The sequence below is a fragment of the Pleurodeles waltl genome, chromosome 3_1 (assembly GCF_031143425.1).
Source record: "Pleurodeles waltl isolate 20211129_DDA chromosome 3_1, aPleWal1.hap1.20221129, whole genome shotgun sequence".
NCBI classification, from domain to species: domain Eukaryota; kingdom Metazoa; phylum Chordata; class Amphibia; order Caudata; family Salamandridae; genus Pleurodeles; species Pleurodeles waltl.
This window is the reverse complement of record NC_090440.1, coordinates 1093477651-1093498096: the sequence shown is the minus strand read 5'-3', so window position 1 is coordinate 1093498096 and position 20446 is coordinate 1093477651. Positions and strand designations below refer to the sequence as shown.

The window sequence follows — 20446 nt, the reverse complement described above, 5'->3', positions numbered from 1 at the left end:
ATTTTTACTGTTCAAACTGATTCTGACAAAGTGGGTGTTCTTGCCACAAAGAAGGGCACTATTTGTAATGCACGCATTTGGGTGGATGTCATGATTACAGAAGATTTAAGTTCTCCTGTTACTATGTTGTCAGAATCCGCTTTCAAATGTTCATGGTCCAATAAATTGTTAAAGAGCCCTGATTTTAGAGCAACAGTATATGGGGACAATGACATTGAAATAGCAGGTTTTTTGGGGTACGCCTTAAACTTTTCAGGTAGGAGTATTTTTACAAAAATGTATGTTGTTATTAGATGTTATGGGATGGGTGGATAATACATGTTGGGTATTTTGAGGCCTGCTACAGAGACTCCTGTCATGGTTGTTCCACAGAAGTCTAATAATCATACAAACACCTTACAGATATATGAAAATGTTTTTGAGGATAAAGTAAGGAAGGTGGAATAGTTCGAATATAAAATAATTTTGAAGAAGAATGCCATTCCTGTTGTTCATAAAGTACAGGAGGTGCCATTTAGTGTCAGAGACTAACTTAAAATTCATTTGGAGGATTTGTGTAACAATGGCATCATTGAACTGAAGAATTCATCTGAATTGGTGAGTGCCATTGTTTTTGCTTAAAAAAGGTGGGTGGTTACCTTTATGTGCTGACCTCAGGTTGCTTAATAAGAATATTCTTGTGGACTGCCATTCTTTACACAAAGTTCATGAGCTTTTGACTGTGTTAGGAGGTGCCATGTATTTTAGCATCATTGGTGTAAGGTCAGCCTACCATCAGGTGGCCTTGGAGAAGGATTTACAGTTATTAACAACCTTTATTACACCTTTTGGTGCTTATAAGTACTTGAGACTTCAAAATGGTTTGGCATCCACGGCCAGTCTTTTCCAAAAGCTGACGTATTGCCTTTTTTAAAGATGTTCCTGTGGGTACAGGCGTTCCAAGACGATATTCGTATTTTTGCTGGTAGTGCACAAGAGCACAATTGCATTTTAGATAACGAGCTAGAAATTTTCAAAGATCGAGGCATGACTGTTTCAAGTTAGAAGTGTACGTTTTTGACAGAACCTGTTAATTTTCTTGGACACAGAATTACAGCTGAAGAAATTAAACCAAAAGATGATTTGAATAATGCATTGATGGATGCTACTTGCCCATTTAATAAGGATCAACTCAGGTCTGATATTGGTTTGTGTAATTAGTATTCTCGTTTTGTGGAGGGTTACGCTGTGTTGATGGAACCATTAGAGGGAATGCTCAGGAAGAAGTAAAAATGTGTTTGTCTCCGAAAGAACAGGAGGTTTTTGATGGCATAAAAAAAATGTAACCAATGTTCCAGCATTAAAAAGCTTTGCATCTGGTAGTAAATGTATAATTCATGTAGATATCAGTGCCATTGATGTAGTTTTATGTTAAAAGATGGATGGAGTAGAAAATAAGACTGTTAGTGTCAAGGATTCACAGTAATGCTGAAAAAAGATAGAGAACAACTGAGAGAAGCCTTGGTGTGTTTGTGGGGGATTGAGAAATTCTAAACATATTTGTGGGGCACACATTTTCTACTTTGCACGAATCATATTCCTCTTACATATTTATTAGTTGAAAATTGAGTCAGATCTGCCTTTTCTAGACTTATTTGTATTTTATTAAAATGACTGTAGTATAATTTTGAAGTGTGTTACATTGCTGGAAGTGCCAATGTTCGAGCAGATTGTTTGTTTAGACTACAAATGGAAGGTTACAATGAGGAGGGTTTGGTGTCTGATGATGAATGTGTACTTGCTAGGATGGATGTTATGTGATTGATATGCTGAAAGGTTATCACAATTGTATCTCAGAAAAGGAGAGTTTAGAGGCTTGTGAAAGAGAAAATACAATGAAAACAGTATTACAGTATGCACAGGTAGGTTGGCCAGCTGGTAAACAGCTTAAAGGAAATCTTCTGATTGTTTTTTATGTATCTTTGGATTTGTCTGTTGAGAATATTGCCTTCTGGGTGTTACTTCCACTAATAGGATTGTGAGATAATATTTTGGTGGCCTTCTATGGATGTCATGGTAGATAGATTAATTGAGTTGTTTTAGAAATGTTTATTATACAACACACATTGGAAACTAAAGTATGTTCCTCTGTCTCGAGTTCTCCTACCGGAATAGGCTTGGTATAAGCTTGCTTTGGATTTCATCGGGCCTAATAATCAATTACTGAGCCACATGAGATACTTGATTGTGCTCATAGAACATTTGTCTAAATGGGTGTACTACGATTTTGTTGAGAACACGTGCACTGATGTGGCCATATCATTTTTTAATACAATATTTGCTTCGGAAGGTTTACCAGTTGAATTAGTTACAGACAATGGTGTACAGCTGGTGCCTCACAAAATGAAGACATTTTTACAAGACAAATGTATAAAACATTGTTCTGTGCCTGTGTATAGTTCACACTCCAATGGAGAAATTGAGAGAGCTAACAGTCAGTTGAAAGTAGAAATACAATCCAATGTTACAAGTGGAGTGGATGTTGTTGATTTTTTGCAGAAAAAAGTATTTGCTTATAATACTCCACACAGTACTTCTGTGGTGCTTTCTTTTGTTGTATTGAGAGGTAGGATGGCCAGAACAATGCGGGTTTCAGAATGGTTAGGATGTAAAGTTTCTACGGAAACCCTGATGTTAAACTATGAGAGAATGGTTGAGAAAGTGAAAGAGGAACAAGAGAAAATGAAAAGTAACAATGATAGCAAGCACATAGATGTTTGCAAAAACATTAGTGTGGGGTCAGGCGTTACAGTTAAAAGATATAAATTCTACAAGATGTAAATCTGATTTTTTTTCTGGACCCTATAAAGTGGTTTATGTCACACAAAGTTTTATAAAGCTGGGAGATAATGGTTGAAATGCAATCTGATTTTATTGTAAGATTTTCAAAGCAACATCGTTAAGGACAAATTGTGAGGAACACTTCATATGTTTTTTGATGTAGAGTGTGATGGCAAAGCTTCTGCTCAGGTGTGTGTTAATGTGGATGGGTCAAGTAAAATAAATGTTTCTGTTCCAAATTATCAGAGTTGTTGGGTGACCATTTTACAAAGAATTCTTTACAACCAAACCTGAACTTAAGGGATCAGCATTGTCAACAAGATGTTTTGCAAGCGGATACAGGCATCTGCATGCGTTCTCAACTGCTGGATACAGACCAAGATAATACTTTAATGGATTCTCAGATTTTGACATGCACTTGATGTGTATCCAAAAAGTCTGTATATTTACAAGATTTTGTAATGTAGTTTTTTAATTGTTGTTTGTTATTAAAGGGGGAGATGTTGTATCTTGATGCTATTCTTGTTGAACTCATCTTACTCTGTTGTGTACTGATATGTTGAGAGGGTGCTTGAGTTCTTGCAACTCACTGTGTGGTCCGATCCTAGATGAATGACCATTTCGGCAGTTGATGATCTGGAGTCAGGAGTGTGGGACGTGTCGAGGGACTCTTGCATCTGACATCTGATTAAAATATTAGTTTCAGCTTTATTTCGGTAAAACAATACCATAAAAGCATACTGACAAAATTCTTACATTTCTAAAAGGAACAAAGACACTTTTTAAGAGAAAAAAGACAAAAAAACACTAAAAACAGATCGAGACCAGAGCTCCCTCAGGGCCATACAATACAAATAGGCAAGTTATGGGTATAAATGTTATTAAAAATCAACAATTAATCAATAAAACACTATAAAATATACAGTACACATCATCATGCAAATCACCATATAAATATTATAACATTTTATAAAATACCCCTAAAATATAAACCTTTATACAAAAAACAGTTAAAATTGCTATCTCACTAGTAATAGCATTAACTATGGACTAGCTCAAAAAGTGACCATTATGAAAATAGGATATATGCTTTTGAATGATTATTTGCCTCCAGTAGGTTCAAGTTGCCTCTACAATCTTAGCAATATAGATACCATCATCACGTGAGGGGTTATTTGACTAATTTTTAAGAGATGATTAACAGTCCCTAGGGCCCAACGATTCCTTTCTTTCTTGCGTGCCTATATTACTTAGAGGTCATATACGATCAAGTAATGCAAAAAGGCACATTGTTCTAGCAGCAGCTAATATTCACTTAACTACTAGAAACAAGTTATCTGATGTTGGTCTTAAAAACAGTAAATAAAGGTCGATTACAGTATTTCATTTGTAAGACCCATAAAATTTACCTCCTGTGCCATCAGGCAATTGTTTGCCTAACTAAGAGGAGATTTTTTGGGATAAAAGTAAATAAATATCAGAATCCAGGAACAAGTTTCATAAGTGACAATGACCATTCTAGGTAACTTAATCAACCTCCCAGTAACTACGGTCCTCCCAGGCATAGACAATGTCCCCTGGGCTAGATATATCCTTGGCTGATTGTAGGTCCCAATGCCATTGAATTGCAGAGGGTGACTCCCAATTATCGATTTCAGGACCATAGGTTGACTTTGGGAGTTTTGCCTGAATTAAAGCGCCTACAACCTCAGGCCCGCCTTGTCTCTGATGAATGAAATTGCTATTAAGAACCGGCTTAGACCAAAAACAACATATGGTATCGAGCTGGATCTCAAGAATCTGGCAGCTTCATTGTAGTTCCTGATTCCACCGTTCCTGCAGATGGGTCGGATCCATTTCTTCCTTAGTTTATCGTAGGCAATGCAATTTAAAAGGACATGATCCGTCGTTTCTGGTGTCTCCATGTTACATAGCTCGCAGGTCGCCTCATGATTACTCCCATTCAGGAGGCCCCATTTAAAGGTAAAAGCCTTGACCTGGAGAATCCCATATCGATACTTCATAAATAAAACTTTTGCTCGTCTAGGTTGAATAGTATCGATCCATTCCTCAGCGCTCGGTAGTGGTTTAAAATCCAGAAAACTTAAGGTTAGTCTACCTGAATCCTTGCTATGAAAAGGGCTATTAAAGATGAAGTCCCAAAATACTTGCTTTAGTCGGATCTTTGATTGGGTTGTGAGTATATGCGGTTCATCCCAATAGAATTTCAGCCCTAAATTGTAAAAGCTTTGCCTGATATAATGAAGCCACGGGAGGGAAATAGTCTTGTCCAAGCCCATGATTTCAATTAATGCTTGCCTGTATTGGATCAGTTCAGGGGTTGTCCAAAGTCTACACCAGTAGAGCAGGGGCCTCAGGGCTGCCAATTTGCCTATTTGTTTCATATTAGTGTCATAGGCTAAGGGAATCAACGGAGTGGAAGGAGGGAGGCCCAATACCCCCCTCATGAAATTATTTTCCTGAATGGCCAATGGAGTTAGTTTTGTGAATCCCCAGAGTTCTGTGCCATACAGAGCAGCGGCCTGTGCTTTGCACCTATAGATCTCGAATACTGGTGACACAGTGCTCGACCTTGAACATTTGTAATTTTTACTAATTGCCATGGAGCTATGAGTTAAGAAAATAGCAGCTTTGTTGCTGTGCGGCGCCCATGACAATTTGGCATCAAGCAGTATCCCTAGGTAGTTGAAATTTTTAACTCGTTCCAGTGCCTGCCCTCTAATCCAAATGTTGCTCTTGAGTGCTTTGTGAGGGTTAACAGTTAAGTATTTAGGGGGTTATTCTAACTTTGGAGGAGGTGTTAATCCGTCCCAAAAGTGACGGAAAAGTGACGGATTTACCACCAGCCGTATTACGAGTCCATTATATCCTATGGAACTCGTAATACGGCTGGTGGTATATCCGTCACTTTACCGTCACTTTTGGGACGGATTAACACTCCTCCAAAGTTAGAATAACCCCCTTAGTCTTGTTTGCATTTATTTCTAACCCCTTCAAGCTGCAATACTCACTGAATTTATCTAGTAGAGTTTGCAGGCCCATTGGAGTTTGAGACAATAGGATGGTGTCATCTGCAAAAAGGAGGGCGGGGACTGGATCATCATTCAATCTTGGTGAGTCGTGGTTACTTTGTTTCAGATGTTGAACCAGATCATTGATGTATAATGAGAAAAGTGTTGGGGCGAGCACACAGCCCTGTCTCACCCCCCTCTTGATAGGTATTGGGTCTGTCAACTCTCCTTTTGGCCCCCACCGGACCTTTGCGAATGTATTTTCATGTAGCCTCTCCAGCTGGCCCAGGAGGTTCCCTGGCATGCCCTGTTTTCCTAATGCTGCCCACAAGGAGTCTCTCGGCACCAGATCAAAGGCTGCGCGCAGGTCCACAAACGCGATATACAGGTGGCCTTTCTTTAGTCTAGTGTATTTCCATATTATTGTCAATAGCCTAAAGGCCTGGTCAACTGTACTGGTCTGTTGTCTAAAGCCTGCTTGGTATATAGACATTATGCTGTTCTCTTCTATCCAGGTATTGATTCTATTCAGGATCTGTCTAGCATACATTTTTTGTGTGACGTCTATGAGGCTAATTGGTCTATAGTTCCCTGGGTCTTCCCTGGATCCTTTTTTGTGGATTGGGATTATTTCTGCCCCTGTCCATGTCTCGGGCATTAGGCCTCCCCTTGCTATAGCGTTACTTAGAAGGTTTAGATAAGGTGCCCAGATTTCTATGCTATGTTTGAACAAATCCCCGGGATCTTATCCAAACCGGGGGCTTTTCCTGGCTTGATTGCTTCAATGGCAATCACCGTCTCCTCCAGACTAAACTGTAACTCGGGTAAAATACCCCAAGTAACTGGGGTTTTATGTCTTGAGGGATAAAAATTGAAGGTGGGGGGGTCAGAGTAAAGATATGTAAACACCTCTCTAATTTCTACTTGGCATACTTGGATGATTCTTCAGGAGCCCAACAGTGAGGGTAAACGATTACTACAATGCTCCCTAGAGAGAGAAACAGGAAGACAGCATCAACTGATAGAGCAGACCTTTCATATATCACTTTTGGGTATAAATTTCGAAGTAGCTAATAAACAGATTGTCCACAGTGTTACTAAGGAATTAATCACAACTCCATGCAAATTGTTGGTTTCTGCATAGGAAATATGAGCAAGTTCTCCACAGACACTGACCTCAATCATACGATCAACTCAAAATGTACAGCTTCTGACAGAAGAACAGTGCATGAACCTGCACCCTATGTGCAAGAGTGCACCTCCCACATATGGCATACATTCCATGTTCAAAACTGAACAGCACATTCCCGGTTTTCATAGCTAGATTCAAATATGTGTTTAGGTGAACAAATCTTGCCTCTAGTCATCAGCGAAACAGTGTACACTAAACAATTAATAACTAAAAGCAAGACTTTCAAATTACAGGTGGAGGCAACTGGGGTGGGCATCCATTAACATGGGCAGAAAAAGGAGAGGTCTGAAAATAAATATACCTGGGAATGCTTTAGAAGAGGCTCCGCCCGCGTAATTAGGGGCAATGCTTAAAAAAATAGAATCTTGTGCTTGATGCAGCTTACCACATAAACAGTTTTGCGAGAATCTCTGATCAAACACTATACCTAAAACAAAACAGACTTATTGATATTGCCAACTTGTTAGTAATTATTTGAATTTAACACCACATGAGTGAGTTACAACAATTAAATATTCTGCTGTGAAAACTTACAAATTAAAATGTTTGAAATCTGAAAATATAAACTGTGAATTACGCACCACAAAATTATATGGAAGGGAGAATAGACCTCTGTGTGTCTTAATCACTCTGGTTCTCTCATGCCGTCACTTTTCTTCACAATCTCTCAATCTAAGTTAGTTACTTACACTCTTTTTCTCCCCATATCTACCTTTTTGAAATCCCTCTATCTTTATCTCCTATCATTTTCTCCTCCCTATTGCAGTCGCTTCACTCTGCCCTTATGCATGTACTTGCTTATGTCTTTCATCCCTCTCCATTCTCTCCTTTTTCACCCACCTCCCTCAGCATTTTCTTTTCCTTTGTGAATATTTAAACAGCCGTGTATACCTCCTCCAAACACTTCCACATAGAATTGTAATTATAACTGTCAGTTATTACATTGTAAGACTCACTGACTGGCGCTGTGAGAAATGTGCACTTCTTTCAGCATGAACTTCATAGCTCTTGACAGTACCCCGACATGAACATCATCCACGCCCTGAGCTCACACAAAAACCTAGAATTTAAAGTATGCTCTATACAGAACTCCTATGTTGCATGCAAAACAAAACTACGGAAATGCATCTCAAAAAAGAAAATATTCATAGGAAATAGAACATAAAAATAGAACGCAAATAGGAAAAGCATTGCTGATTAGGATTTCCTTAAGAGTTTACTTTTTTACACTCATTGTGGAAAAATCGCTCCATGTTTCTGGCAGTAAAGAATATGAGTAAAGGGCCTGATAGGGACCTATTTCAGACCCCTTTTTAAGACTATTTTAAATTGCTTCCTTAGATGAGCACTGACAAGACCTGCGCATCTTAAAGCCTTGGACGTTAGTGAAGGGAAAAGCCAGGGGAAATATTTTTAGAGGATACCTGAAGCCATTTTGTTTCATGAGTTATTGCAGCCGATCCGGAAGAGTATCTATGATTTGGCTGGATCCCGTGGCCATATATGAGAGAGAGAGAGAGAGAGAGAGAGAGAGAGAGAGAGAGAGTGAGAGTGAGAGTGAGTGAGTCATTAGGCAGCATGGAAGGTGAAGAAGAGAAAGCACATGATGAGATAGCAGACCTGGGAGAAATCAGATGCAGTGGCATCTTGGTTCATGGCTCATGAGCACCTGTCTGCCTGCAGAGGACCGCACAACCATATAGCGCCATACCTGGCTGCTGTTAGCCAGATGTAAGGCTGCTGCACTTCAGTTTAAGTATCAGTGTTCACCACTTTCCAAGACTATGAATTCTTGTTAGGGACCAGTGCCTAACGCCAGAACATCTTCCCTGCTTTGGTATCTATTTCTCTTCTGAGATATAACTTATTACCAGTGGCGGCCAGCAGCTTTAGGAGGGAGGGGGGCGGGCGGGGCACACGCACACACACACACACACTCATTCTTCCACACACAGACACGCCCGCACATCCATTAACAACACTCATACCATTCAAACATGCACGCACACACCAAACATTCTTTTTAAAACATCACACACACTCATTCTTTCACACACACACACACACACACGCACATCCATTAACGACATTCATACCATTCAAGCATGCATGCACGCACCAAACATTCAATTTGAAACATCACACACATACACACACACACACACACACACTTACCTTCTGCCTCCAGGTCCCAGGAGGGTTGGGACTGCTGCCTTCCCTCATTGGCTGACCTTAGGTCAGCCAATGAGGGAAGGCAGCAGTCCCAGCCTCCTCACAGAGTGGGATGGGGTCAGTGAGACTGCTGACCCCACCCCACTCTGTGACTAAGTGTCACTGATTGACACTCGCCCTGGGCACTTCAGGGCTTAAACTGAGGCGCCCAGGAAGAGTGTCAATTGGTGACGCTTTCCTCGTCACCCAGGGGAGGGCCTCGAGGCACCTTTGCTGAGCCGAGGAGGTCACGCCCATAGGAGCTGTGACTTCCTCAGCCCAGCAAAGTTCAGCTCAGGCAGCCAGGAGTCTGCGCAAATCGCGCATGTCTGCTCCTGGCTGCCTGACCTGAACATGAAGATTGTCTGTCAGGCTGACCTTTGTTCAGCCTGACAGACACTCTTCATGGGGGGCAAAAGGTGGGGGGGGCGTGGCCCCTCCGCCCTAAAGGATGGGCTGCCACTGCTTATTACTAAAAGGCATCTTATGGTTTCATTATTGTTAATCTAGGTGCAAACCGCAATGAAAGATCACAACCCAAAGACAAAATAAACAAAATGTTATACAATACAAACATGCCATAGTCAACTAAAATAAATTGTGATTTCAGTGTATTTGTATACAAGTAAGCTAATAGCATAATCATCCCTTAAACCTACACCAGAAATGCTCTGACCAAGAACAAGTGCAATCCGCTGCAGGAAAACGTTATTAGTCTGCATCTGATAAGATGTCTTTTCAGAATGTTGAATTGGTTAATTAATATCTCTCACAGCACGGGAAAATGTTCGGGGGCAGCCTGCTAGAGAACTCAGTGAATTACCCATTCACTGTATAGATTTTGTGAGTCAGCTGCAGTCACTCTTGGTCTGACAACTCTGAGGAAGACAGGCTGGTGCATAAATGTACAAGGGTCTGACTGTACACGCTATCAAAGCTATAAAAATGCTGGAAATTGTTCTACTTCAGACAAAACACCTACAGCTGCTAAAACCTGGAAATAAAGGTTAAAATGTCATGGCAGATCACTGTTTTTTCTTAACTTTTTATAAAACAAACTTTCCAATCCAAACATTTGGGGAAGACACGAACAGAGATCCAGCCATAAAGCTATTTGAGATATCAATGTTGGAATTTTGAATTGGTTAATTAATATCTCTCACAACACAGAGAAATATGTTCGGGGACAGCCTTCTAGAGAACTCAGTGAATTACCCATTCACTGTATAGATTTTGTGAGTTACCTGCAGTTCTTACATTGGAATCCCCAGCATGGCCAACCCAGCCTTCCCTTTTTCCAAGACATACAAAGTAACTCTCACATAGCTGAATAAGTGATACTCCTAGGGTATAAGAGACCAGTGTAGGAAAGTAGCCTCTTTCTAGCATGGTTACCCCTACTTTTGGCCTGTTTGTGAGTGTCAGTGTGTTTTTACTGTGTCACTGGGATCCTGGTAGCCAGCACCCCAGTGCTCATAGATAAAAACCTGTATGTCAGTATGTTTTGCCTGTCTCACTGGGACCCTGCTAGCCAGGACCCCAGTGCTCATAGTTTGTGGCCTAATGTGTATGCCTGTGTAGTGCCTAACTGTGTCACAGAGGCTCTGCTAACCAGAACCTCAGTGCTTATTCTCTCTCTGCTTTTATATTTGTCACTGTAGGCCAGTGACTTCATTTACCAATTTCAATTGGCACACTGGACCTCCCCCCCCTTATACATCCCTAGTATATGGTACCTAGGTACCCAGGGCATTGGGGTTCCAGGAGATCCATATAGGCTGCAGCATTTCTTTTGCCACCCATAGCGAGCTGAGACAAATCTTTACACAGGACTGCCACTGCAGCCTGAATGAAATAACACACGTTATTTCACAGCCATTTTCACTGCACTTAAGTAACATATAAGTCACCTATATGTCTAACCTTCACTTGCTGAAGGTTAGGTGCAAAGTTACTAAGTGTGAGGGCACCCTTGCACTAGCAAAGGTGCCCCCACATAGTTCAGGGCCATCTCCCCGGACTTTGTGAGTGTGGGGACACCATAACACACGTGCACTACATATAGGTCTATACCTATATGTAGCTTCACAATGGTAACTCCAAATATGGCCATGTAACATGTCTAAGATCATAGAATTGTCCCCCATTACAAATCTGGTATTGCGGAGCAAATTCCATGCATCCTGGTGGCTCCACCATGGACCCCCAGTACTGCCAAACCAGCTCTCTGTGGCTTGCACTGCAGCTACAGCTGCTGCCACCTCACAGGCATAGTTCTGCCCTCCAGAGGTCTGGGCAGCCCAGTCCCAGTAAGGCAGAACAAAGCATTTCCTCTGAGAGCAGGGTGTTACACCCTCTCCCTTTGGAAATAGGTGTTACAGGATGGGGAGGGGTAGCTTCCCCCAGCCTCTGGAAATGCTTTGAAGGGCACAGATGGTGCCCTCCTTGCATAAACCAGTCTACACCAGTTCAGGGACCCCTTCTCCCATGCTCTGGCGGGAAACTGGACAAAGGAAAGGTGAGTGACCACTCCCCTGTCCATCACCACCCCAGGGGTGGTGCCCAGAGCTCCACCAGTGTGTCCCAGACTTCAGCCATCTTGCTTTGCAAGGTGTGAGGGCACTCTGGAGGCCTCTGAGTGGCCAGTGCCAGCAGGTGACGTCAGAGACACCTCCTGATAGGTCCTTAGCTGATAAGGTAGCCAATCCCCCTCTCAGGGCTATTTAGGGTCTCTCCTGTGGGTTCTTTTCAGATTCTGCTTGCACGTTTCCTTCAGGAATCCTCTGCAACAACTTCAGACTTTTCTGACCTCGGAGCAACCGCAGCCTGCTCCAAGAAACGCTGTAACTGCAACAAAGTGTCTACAAGAGACACTTTTCTTCAGCAACCTCAGCTTCGAGTCAGCAACTGTAACAGTTTCTATGGTGTGCATGCTCTGGGGACTCCCTGTCTTCATCCTGCACCAGAAGGACCGAAGACATCCCCCGTGGAGTGATGGAGTCACTCCCTTGCTCCAAGCAGGCACCTTCCAAGGCGACAACCAGTACGCTGGGACTCCTCTCACGGCAACAAGCATGCTCCTAAGGACACAGAGGGTGGACATCATCGACATAGACTGTCCTGAGGTCCTGCTGACGCAATTTAGAGGAGGTAGGACCTTGCCTTCCCAGAGAACAACGGTACCCCTGTGTATTGTGTCTTCTTCGCCTCCTGAGGCCTCTGTGCACTCTTTGCAAAATTCATTTGTGCACAGCCTGGCCCAAGTCCCCAGCACTCCACCCTGCGATGCATAACTCGCTGAGTTGTTCTCCGGCGGCATGGGACCTTCTGTTGTTGTGCTGCATCAACCGCATTTTGCACCTCCTTTGAACCAGGATCCTGCGGCTTCTGGGGTTGCTGGCTGGCAGCCTGAGGGCTCTCTAAAGTGCTGAGAGTCCCCTCGTCCTCCTCACAGAGAGTTGAGGCCCACAGATCCCTCCTGGGTCCATCCAGTGCCATTTTGATGAAAAACACACTGTTGTCGTAGCCAAGACTTGTTGGCGCCTTCCAACACAAAATCTCGTCTGCAACGATCTTCACACCATGGGACATCTTTTGCATTATGCAGGAACCCACTGGCATCTTCCTATCGTGCATTTCTGCAGTCTTCTACTAACCTGGGACTCTTCTTCTGCACCCTCTTCTGGGTTGGCAGGGGCTCCTGTCCTTCCTGGAACTTCTTTCGACTTCTGGACTTGGTCTCCTTCCTTTGCAGGTCTTCAGGTCCAATAATCCAACAGTTGTTCTTTGCAGACTTGGTTGACTGCTGCAAAATCCCCAAAACGAACTGTAGTGTGTCCTAAGGAAACTTGCAGTACTTTACTCCTGCTTTTCTGGGCTCTGGGTGGGGTAATTTACTTACCTTTACTGTATTCTTACTCTCCCAGAGATTCTGCATACACTACACTTGCCTAGGGGGGAATTTGTGATTCACATTCCACTTTTGTAGTATATGGTTTGTGTTGCCCCTAGACCTATTTTCTCCCATTGCATTCTATAGGATTTCCTACTATTTGCATTGTTCTGTGAATATTTACTTGTCTAATTTTGGTGTCTAGTGCATATATTGTGTATAATACTTACCTCCAATAGGAGTATTGTCTCTAAGATATTTTTGGTAGTGTGTCACCCAAATAAATACCTTTATTTTTGGTAACACAGAGTATTGTCTTTACTTGTGCATAAGTACTGTGTAGCTATAAGTGGTATTGCATGAGCTTTGCATGTCTCCTAGTTCAGCCTAAGCTGCTCTGCTAAAGCTACCTCTATCAGCCTAAGCTGCTAGAACACTACTACATTCACTAACAACGGATAACTGGACCTGGTGTAAGATGTAAGTACCCAAGGTACCCACTACAAACCAGGCCAGTCTCCTACAACCAGTGCTAGACAAATGTTCAATTTATTTAATCTTGAATCGTGCTTTTTAGCGCTAGCACCCTCAGACACCTTGCACTAGCGGAAAACCAACAGACTATACCATTAAAATAGATATGTCTTCAAATCTACTTTACAAAGTACAATTTTAAATAGGATTGTCAATATCCACTTCAGAAAATGGCCCTCATTTTCTAGATCTTGAAAGAATGCCAGAATGAGCTGACCTTGCCAGGATCCAAAACTACAGATAGCACACAGTTCTCAGCATTCAACTCACTCTAACATCCAACTAAGACTACCCAAATGTCAGTGCCTTATTAAAAGAAAAATGTCAAGCAGTCTCCCTCTCAAGCAAAGACTCTGTGCAAATAATATGTGAGAACAGGAGGACCTTGTGTGACAGACTTAATGCAAGGTAGCAGTGGAGATAGTTGAGTGTGAGCTGAGGAATAAGAGGTACAGGAAGATGCATGGTGGGACAGTGCTTAGCCACAACTGCCTGCCAGTGGAACCCAAAGTAAGTTAGAGACATTGCAGGGGGGTGATAGAGCTGACCTCTACACAATAAACACCAACAGGTGAAACAAACAGACAAGACCAGAAGGACAATGGCATTTTCGGAGAAGGTTACAAGGTTGTAGATGGCCAATAAAAGGAGAAATGAAGGCTCGAGGCACTATGGAAATCAGTTTCATCTTTACACTAACTCCCTAGGGGCAGGCTGGTAAATACAGCAACTTGGCAGTGCCATAAGGGCTAGTCTGATAGGTAAGTGTGTCAGCCAATTTTTAGTTGCTCTTTGGGTCTGTTTCATAATCCGATTGGCAGTTTTTTACTCTTGGTTTCCCAAATATGACCACAAACTTTGCCTGCAGCAAGCACAAATGCCTGTAGTCCACACCTTGCAGAACACCCATACAATGTGTCTTTACAAGTTGAAAACTGTTGGCGATTTGGATATGTAGTTCTCTAATGGGAGCCACTTTTATTTCAATCATTGAGCCAGTTGCCTATCCACGTCTGACTGTACACAGAGCCTGTGCATTATGTTAACATAAGTACTTGGTTAATTATTATCTCTCACAACACAGGGGAATATGTTCGGGGGCAGCCTCCTGGAGAACTCGGTGAATTACCCATTCACTGTATAGATTTTGTGAGTCACCTTCAGTTGTTCTTGGTCTGACAACTTTGAGGAAGACAGGCGGGTGCATAAATGTACAAGGGTCTGACTGTACACGCCATCAAAGCTACACAAATGCTGGAAATTGTTCTTCTTCAGACAGGTCTGACAACTCGGAGGAAGACAGGCTGGTGCATAAATGTACACGCCATCAAAGCTACACAAATGCTGGAAATTGTTCTACTTAGACAAAACACCTACAGCTGTTAAAACCTGGCAATAAAGGTTAAAATGTCATAGCAGGTCATTGTTTTTTAAAACTTTTTATAAAACAAACTTTCCAATTCAAACATTTCTGCAAGACATGGGCAGAGATCCAGCCATAAATTTAGATATCAATGTTGGAATATATAAAAACATACCAGAATTGAACAAAATAATTTTGCCACCATAGCCCTTAAAGCAAGCTACAGTCCCCATGCTTAACATCTGTAATATTTAGCAACATGATGCATCTGTTCGTGGGTAGTGTGCTCCAGTGCACAAGCACAGACAGATTGATTCATAAGAAAAGCTACTGCGTTTGTCTTATAAATGTTTTTGTTTACAGCTGGGCAGTTACAGAAGGATGCGGTTCCTGTGGTTTGTCATTATCATCCTTGTGCCTCTTTTTCGATTTGAGTTTATGCCTCTGGCCTATCCTGCTAAAAATGCTCATGGAGTGTTGATGAAGGCCATTCCATGAAGGAAGCATAGTATGCTGTGCAAATGTGTTTAATTCATGGCAGGGGTTGAAAGTGATTTGCATCTGCACGTAAGCACTCATTTTTGGCGGGGGGTAGGGGGGCTTAATTGTCATCGTAGTCTTTGACTTTGAGCAACCGAGAGAAAAGTAGAAAAAGAATAAAGGAGCAGGAAGAGAAAGATATGAAAACAGTGACAAAGAGAGAAAGCGGGGATTAAACGGAACCTGCGAGTGCCGGATGATAAGAGAGGAGGAGTACGGGGTGGTGGAAGAAAGAGGCATAAAATGGAACCAAGAGTAGTGACCCTTGGTATTTATGCAACCCTGCCATAAAAAACCATTGAGCCCCTGCACTTTTTTTTTAACACATAACAATCTATTAGAGGTTGCGGCGAAAACTTTGCATAGTACATATGCAAATTAAAATACCAAAATGAGTGGCTTAGATCTGACTACAATTCGGCCGTCAAAGTGTGCAGCTTGAAACGTACGTCCAGAGAGATGCTAAATGTCTATTAGACTTGCTAGCTATATCACGTCAATGAAATTGGTCTATTACCACCCTCCAAATTACTTCACGCCTCTTTACAGAATGTTTTTACAAGAGTGTGCACCATCATCATCTGCTTCAAATCCTTCGGTTCTCTCTTAGAAGGTGTGATTGTATGAAACAGATGCAACAATGATTTAAAACGCACTAAAACGACTTTTTTTGGCAATGGAAAGAAGTTGCCCCCAAAACTTACCATTTCTCTGAGTTTCACCGGGAATAGTAGCGCAACATGACACCATAAATAAAATATAATTTCAGAAATTTAAACCGTTGTTTTTCATGTTGCATGTTCACCAACAAATTAATTTGCACCATGTTAGAAATTGGGTCTCTGGATTGTTATGTACACTGTCCAAGTAGTGACCACAATCCTAGTCAAGGTAAGACAAATACACACTTTAAATTAACCTGTGATCACCCTCTCTAAAGAAGGACACAGATCTGTCAGGCTTAACTTAAAAGGCAATGTATAAGGTATTTATGCAACATACACACATACAGTAACACAATGAAAACACAACAAAAAGAACTCCACAGCAGTTTAGAAAAATAGAGAATATTTATCTGAGTAAAACAAGACTAAAATGACAAAAATCCAATCAGTAGAAGTCACAATATGAATATTTAAATGTTCTTATATAATATTTAAAATAGTGCTTAAAAGTCACTAGTGGTCAAAAGATTACTTGAGGTGGCGAGGGACCTGTGCAAATACAAAATCTAGGCCAATTGTGATGGAGGGTAACCCAGCTATAGAACCCACGCATTGTGTGCTGCAAAAGTACCTTTGATGGAGCAAAGCGTCGACGTTGAGGGCATGATACATTGGTGCTGATCCCCAAAGTCGAGTAGATGTGTAGTTATTTTCCACGCAGTTGGCTCCAGCATTAGCGCAAACACTGAGGAGTTGAATGTGATGTGTCATGGTCGAGTCGCACAGAGTGTCGCTGCTGAGCCACACAGGCTGTGAATCTGCTGTTGTCGAGCAGCTGTTTGGTCGCGTCAAAGGAGCGATGCAGAGGACTTTCTCATGCACTCGGAGCGATGCATCAGTTTTTGGCAGAAATCAGCTGCAGAACCCACTTCTTAGGCCCAGGACAGGAGGGGCACCTTAGGCAAGGGTAGGACTCACAGATGGCAAAGTCCAGTAGCAACAGGAGAGTTGCAGGCAGTCTTTGATGTCCCTGAGACTGCAGAAGAACAGGGGGCAAGCCAGCAAGCCCTTAAAGTCACTCTGGGTTCAGAAGGATGGGCCCAGTCCTTGTCCTCATCAGGGCAGTGATCAGCAGCCAACAGGGCAGCACAGAAAAGCAGAGAAGCAGCTGGCTGGCAATCTTTGCAGCACAGCAGTCTATTGTAAAGCAGAGTTTTTCCCAAGTCCAGGAATGTGGTGTTTTGCTAGGGTCAGAGCCCCAGTATTTATACATAAAAGTGACTTTGAAGTGGGGGTGACTTCAAAGCAACTCCTTAAAGTGCACAGGTCCCACTTTCATCTTAGCCCTGACTCTAGACCACCCTTAGGGTGTAATCACCCTTTGTGTGGGGACCGGCACTTCCCTATTGAAGTGTAAGTGTGGGCTCCCCTCCACCCTTCCAGCCCAGGAAGGCCCATCACAATGCAGTTGAATGCAGATGAGCCATTTGTCACACCCACCTTTCCTGTGTTTGTGGCTGTCTAGAGGGAATACACAAAGTGTAGCCTTCACCTAGCTCAGACGTGTATTAGGGACAGGCTGCAAGGCACAAGGAGCAGTAAGAGCAGAGAAATGCCCACTTGCTAAAAGTGGCATTTCTAAAATAGTAATGTTAAATCTGACTTTGCCAGACAAGAGGATTTATCATTACCATTGCATTGACATGAAACATGATTTAGCTACTCCTTTCTGATCAGGAATTACAGCTTTAAAGTATTTTAAGGAATTCCTAATACTAGCCGAGAGGAGTAGGCCTCACAGTAGTGAAAAACGACTTTGGGAGTTTTTCACTACCAGGACATGTAAAACTAAAAAATACATGTCCTGCTTTTCCTTATTAGCACCTTGCCATATGGGCTACCTAAGGTCTACTTTAGGGGTGACTTATATGTAATAAAAGGGGGGTTTAAGGATTGGCAGGTGGATTTAAACGCCAAGTCGAAGTGGCAGTGAAACTGCATAACCAGGTCCTGCAGTGGCAGGCCTGCTATATGTTTACAGGGCTACTTAAGTGGGTGACACAATCAGTGCTACAGGCCCACTAGTAGCATTTAATTTACAGGCCCTGGGTATATGGTATACCACTTTACAAGTAAATTAAATATGCCAATTGTGGATACACCAATGTTACCATGAGTAGGGAGAGCGCATATGTACTTTAGCACTGGTTAGCAGTGGTTAAGTGCTCAGAGTCCTTAAGCCAACAAAAAGGAGGTCAGAAAAAGAGGAGGAGGAAGGCAAAAAGTTTGGGGGTGCAGAATGGACCACTTCCAACACACCCTTGTCACATTCAGCTTGTTGAAAGCCATTTATCTTGCCGACAGTCACCATCACAGCTTGACTTTTCCTTATAGTAATCTGATGTGGTAATTTTTGAAGGGAGAGCATTGAGTGCAAACAAAGCATTTGAAGGCTGATATTATGGTTTGGGACCTCCATTTGGCTCCATCAAAAGAATGTGAGGAGGAAGAAAAGCGGAGAAAAGGCACAAGCTCAACCATGCAGAGAAAAGATGCAAGCTCAACCATGCTGGATCCAAACATTAATTTCAAAGACTAGAGAATGAGCCAAAAACTGGATGTTGTGGAAACAGATACAACCAAGAACATTGGTAAAGAGAAATCCCCAAACAAACATAGCCATATAGTTCATCTGACACACCTCTGAAAACCAGAGAGCCACTAACTCGAAAAGACAAATATGCCACGCGCAAGGACTTGTCGCATCAATCAATTGGTTCTACAGTGCACCCAAAAGACTGGAAGAAACAAATACACACTAAAACAGCCAGATATCAACAAGCTAAAGTACTACAGAAAACCTTAAAAATAAATGATCACTCCAACATGTGTTCCAGGCTGCCTGACCTGCGACTCCTTCTTATCCAGTCTAATGTACATTTCACAGACATAAGGCCTGTCAAGATTATTGTATTTCCCAAATACAATGTATTGAGAGGGACTTACTAATGTCGTCGACATCCTTCAAAAACTTCTCCAAGTCCTTGTCCTTCTCAGCAGCCATGTCCACGTGACCTCACTCAGAAAATGGATCTTTGATTACCTGAATAAGTAAATCAAGAATCAAAATCAGACTAGCTGCCTCCCAAACAATGGGCTTCGTATTCTTGATGCATATTTTAAAGTTCTGATAGTGTGTGAAGAATATGCCACACCATACCATGAAAAACATGTAGAGGAAGGAGAATCTCAAGGGGAACAAAAAGAGAAGAAACACATGATAAGATTACAAATGGAGTGAAGAGAGACACCCATCTTTCACATACATGTTTTCGCTAGTCCCTGTAATACTGATGCTCTTAAATGAAAAGCTTATTTTCTGTCTGGAATTTTCCCACCCCATGGCTTTCATGATATTTGCAAGTAAATCTCTTATAAATAATTCCGTTTTTAATATCAAAATATTTTGTACGCCAAATGGCATGCATCAAAAGAATCCTTGCATTTTTCCTTTGAGCGTGCATCGTTTTTCCAGTGTGATGTCACAACACAAATGACATCAACATCTGCAGAACATGATGGCACAAAAGATTGTGACTCTAGATGTCCACAGTGATGCCATGATGCCATAACACATATCCACCAGCATCACCTGCCAACAGTGGTGTAGGAAGTTGGCTCTGTAGGCACTATTTAAAAGTAAGGAATAGTATGCACAGAGTCCAAAGGTTCCCCTTAGAGGTAAGATAGTGGCAAAAAGAGATAATTCTAATGCTCTATTTTGTGGTAGTGTGGTCGAGCAGTAGGCTTATCAAAGGAGTAGTGTTAAGCATTTGTTGTACACACACAGGCAATAAATGAGGAACACACACTCAGAGACAATTCCAGGCCAATAGGTTTTTGTATAGAAAAATATATTTTCTTAGTTTATTTTCAGAAACCACAGGTTCAAGATTTACATGTAATACTTCAAATGAAAGGTATTGCAGGTAGGTACTTTAGGAACTTTGAATTATCAAAATAGCATATACAGTTCTCACATAAATCACATATAGCTATTTTAAAACTAGACACTTAGTGAAATTTTCAACAGTTCCTGGGGGAAGTTAGAGTTTGTTAGTTTTTGCAGGTAAGTAAACCACCTACGGGGTTCAAGTTTGGGTCCAAGGTAGCCCACCGTTGGGGGTTCAGAGCAAC

General features: G+C 42.0%; 1 protein-coding gene across 4 annotated transcripts in view; it reads right to left on the bottom strand.

The window, feature by feature from the left end:
• TTC12 (tetratricopeptide repeat domain 12) overlaps positions 1-20446 on the bottom strand; it is a 282909-nt gene that overhangs the window by 246454 nt on the left and 16009 nt on the right. For all 4 annotated transcript variants that reach the window (XM_069224366.1, XM_069224370.1, XM_069224367.1 and 1 more), the window contains exon 2: positions 19256-19352. In XM_069224366.1, the coding sequence (XP_069080467.1) occupies positions 19256-19313 (58 nt within the window). In that variant the 5' untranslated portion in view covers positions 19314-19352. The remainder of the gene's footprint in view (positions 1-19255; positions 19353-20446) is intronic.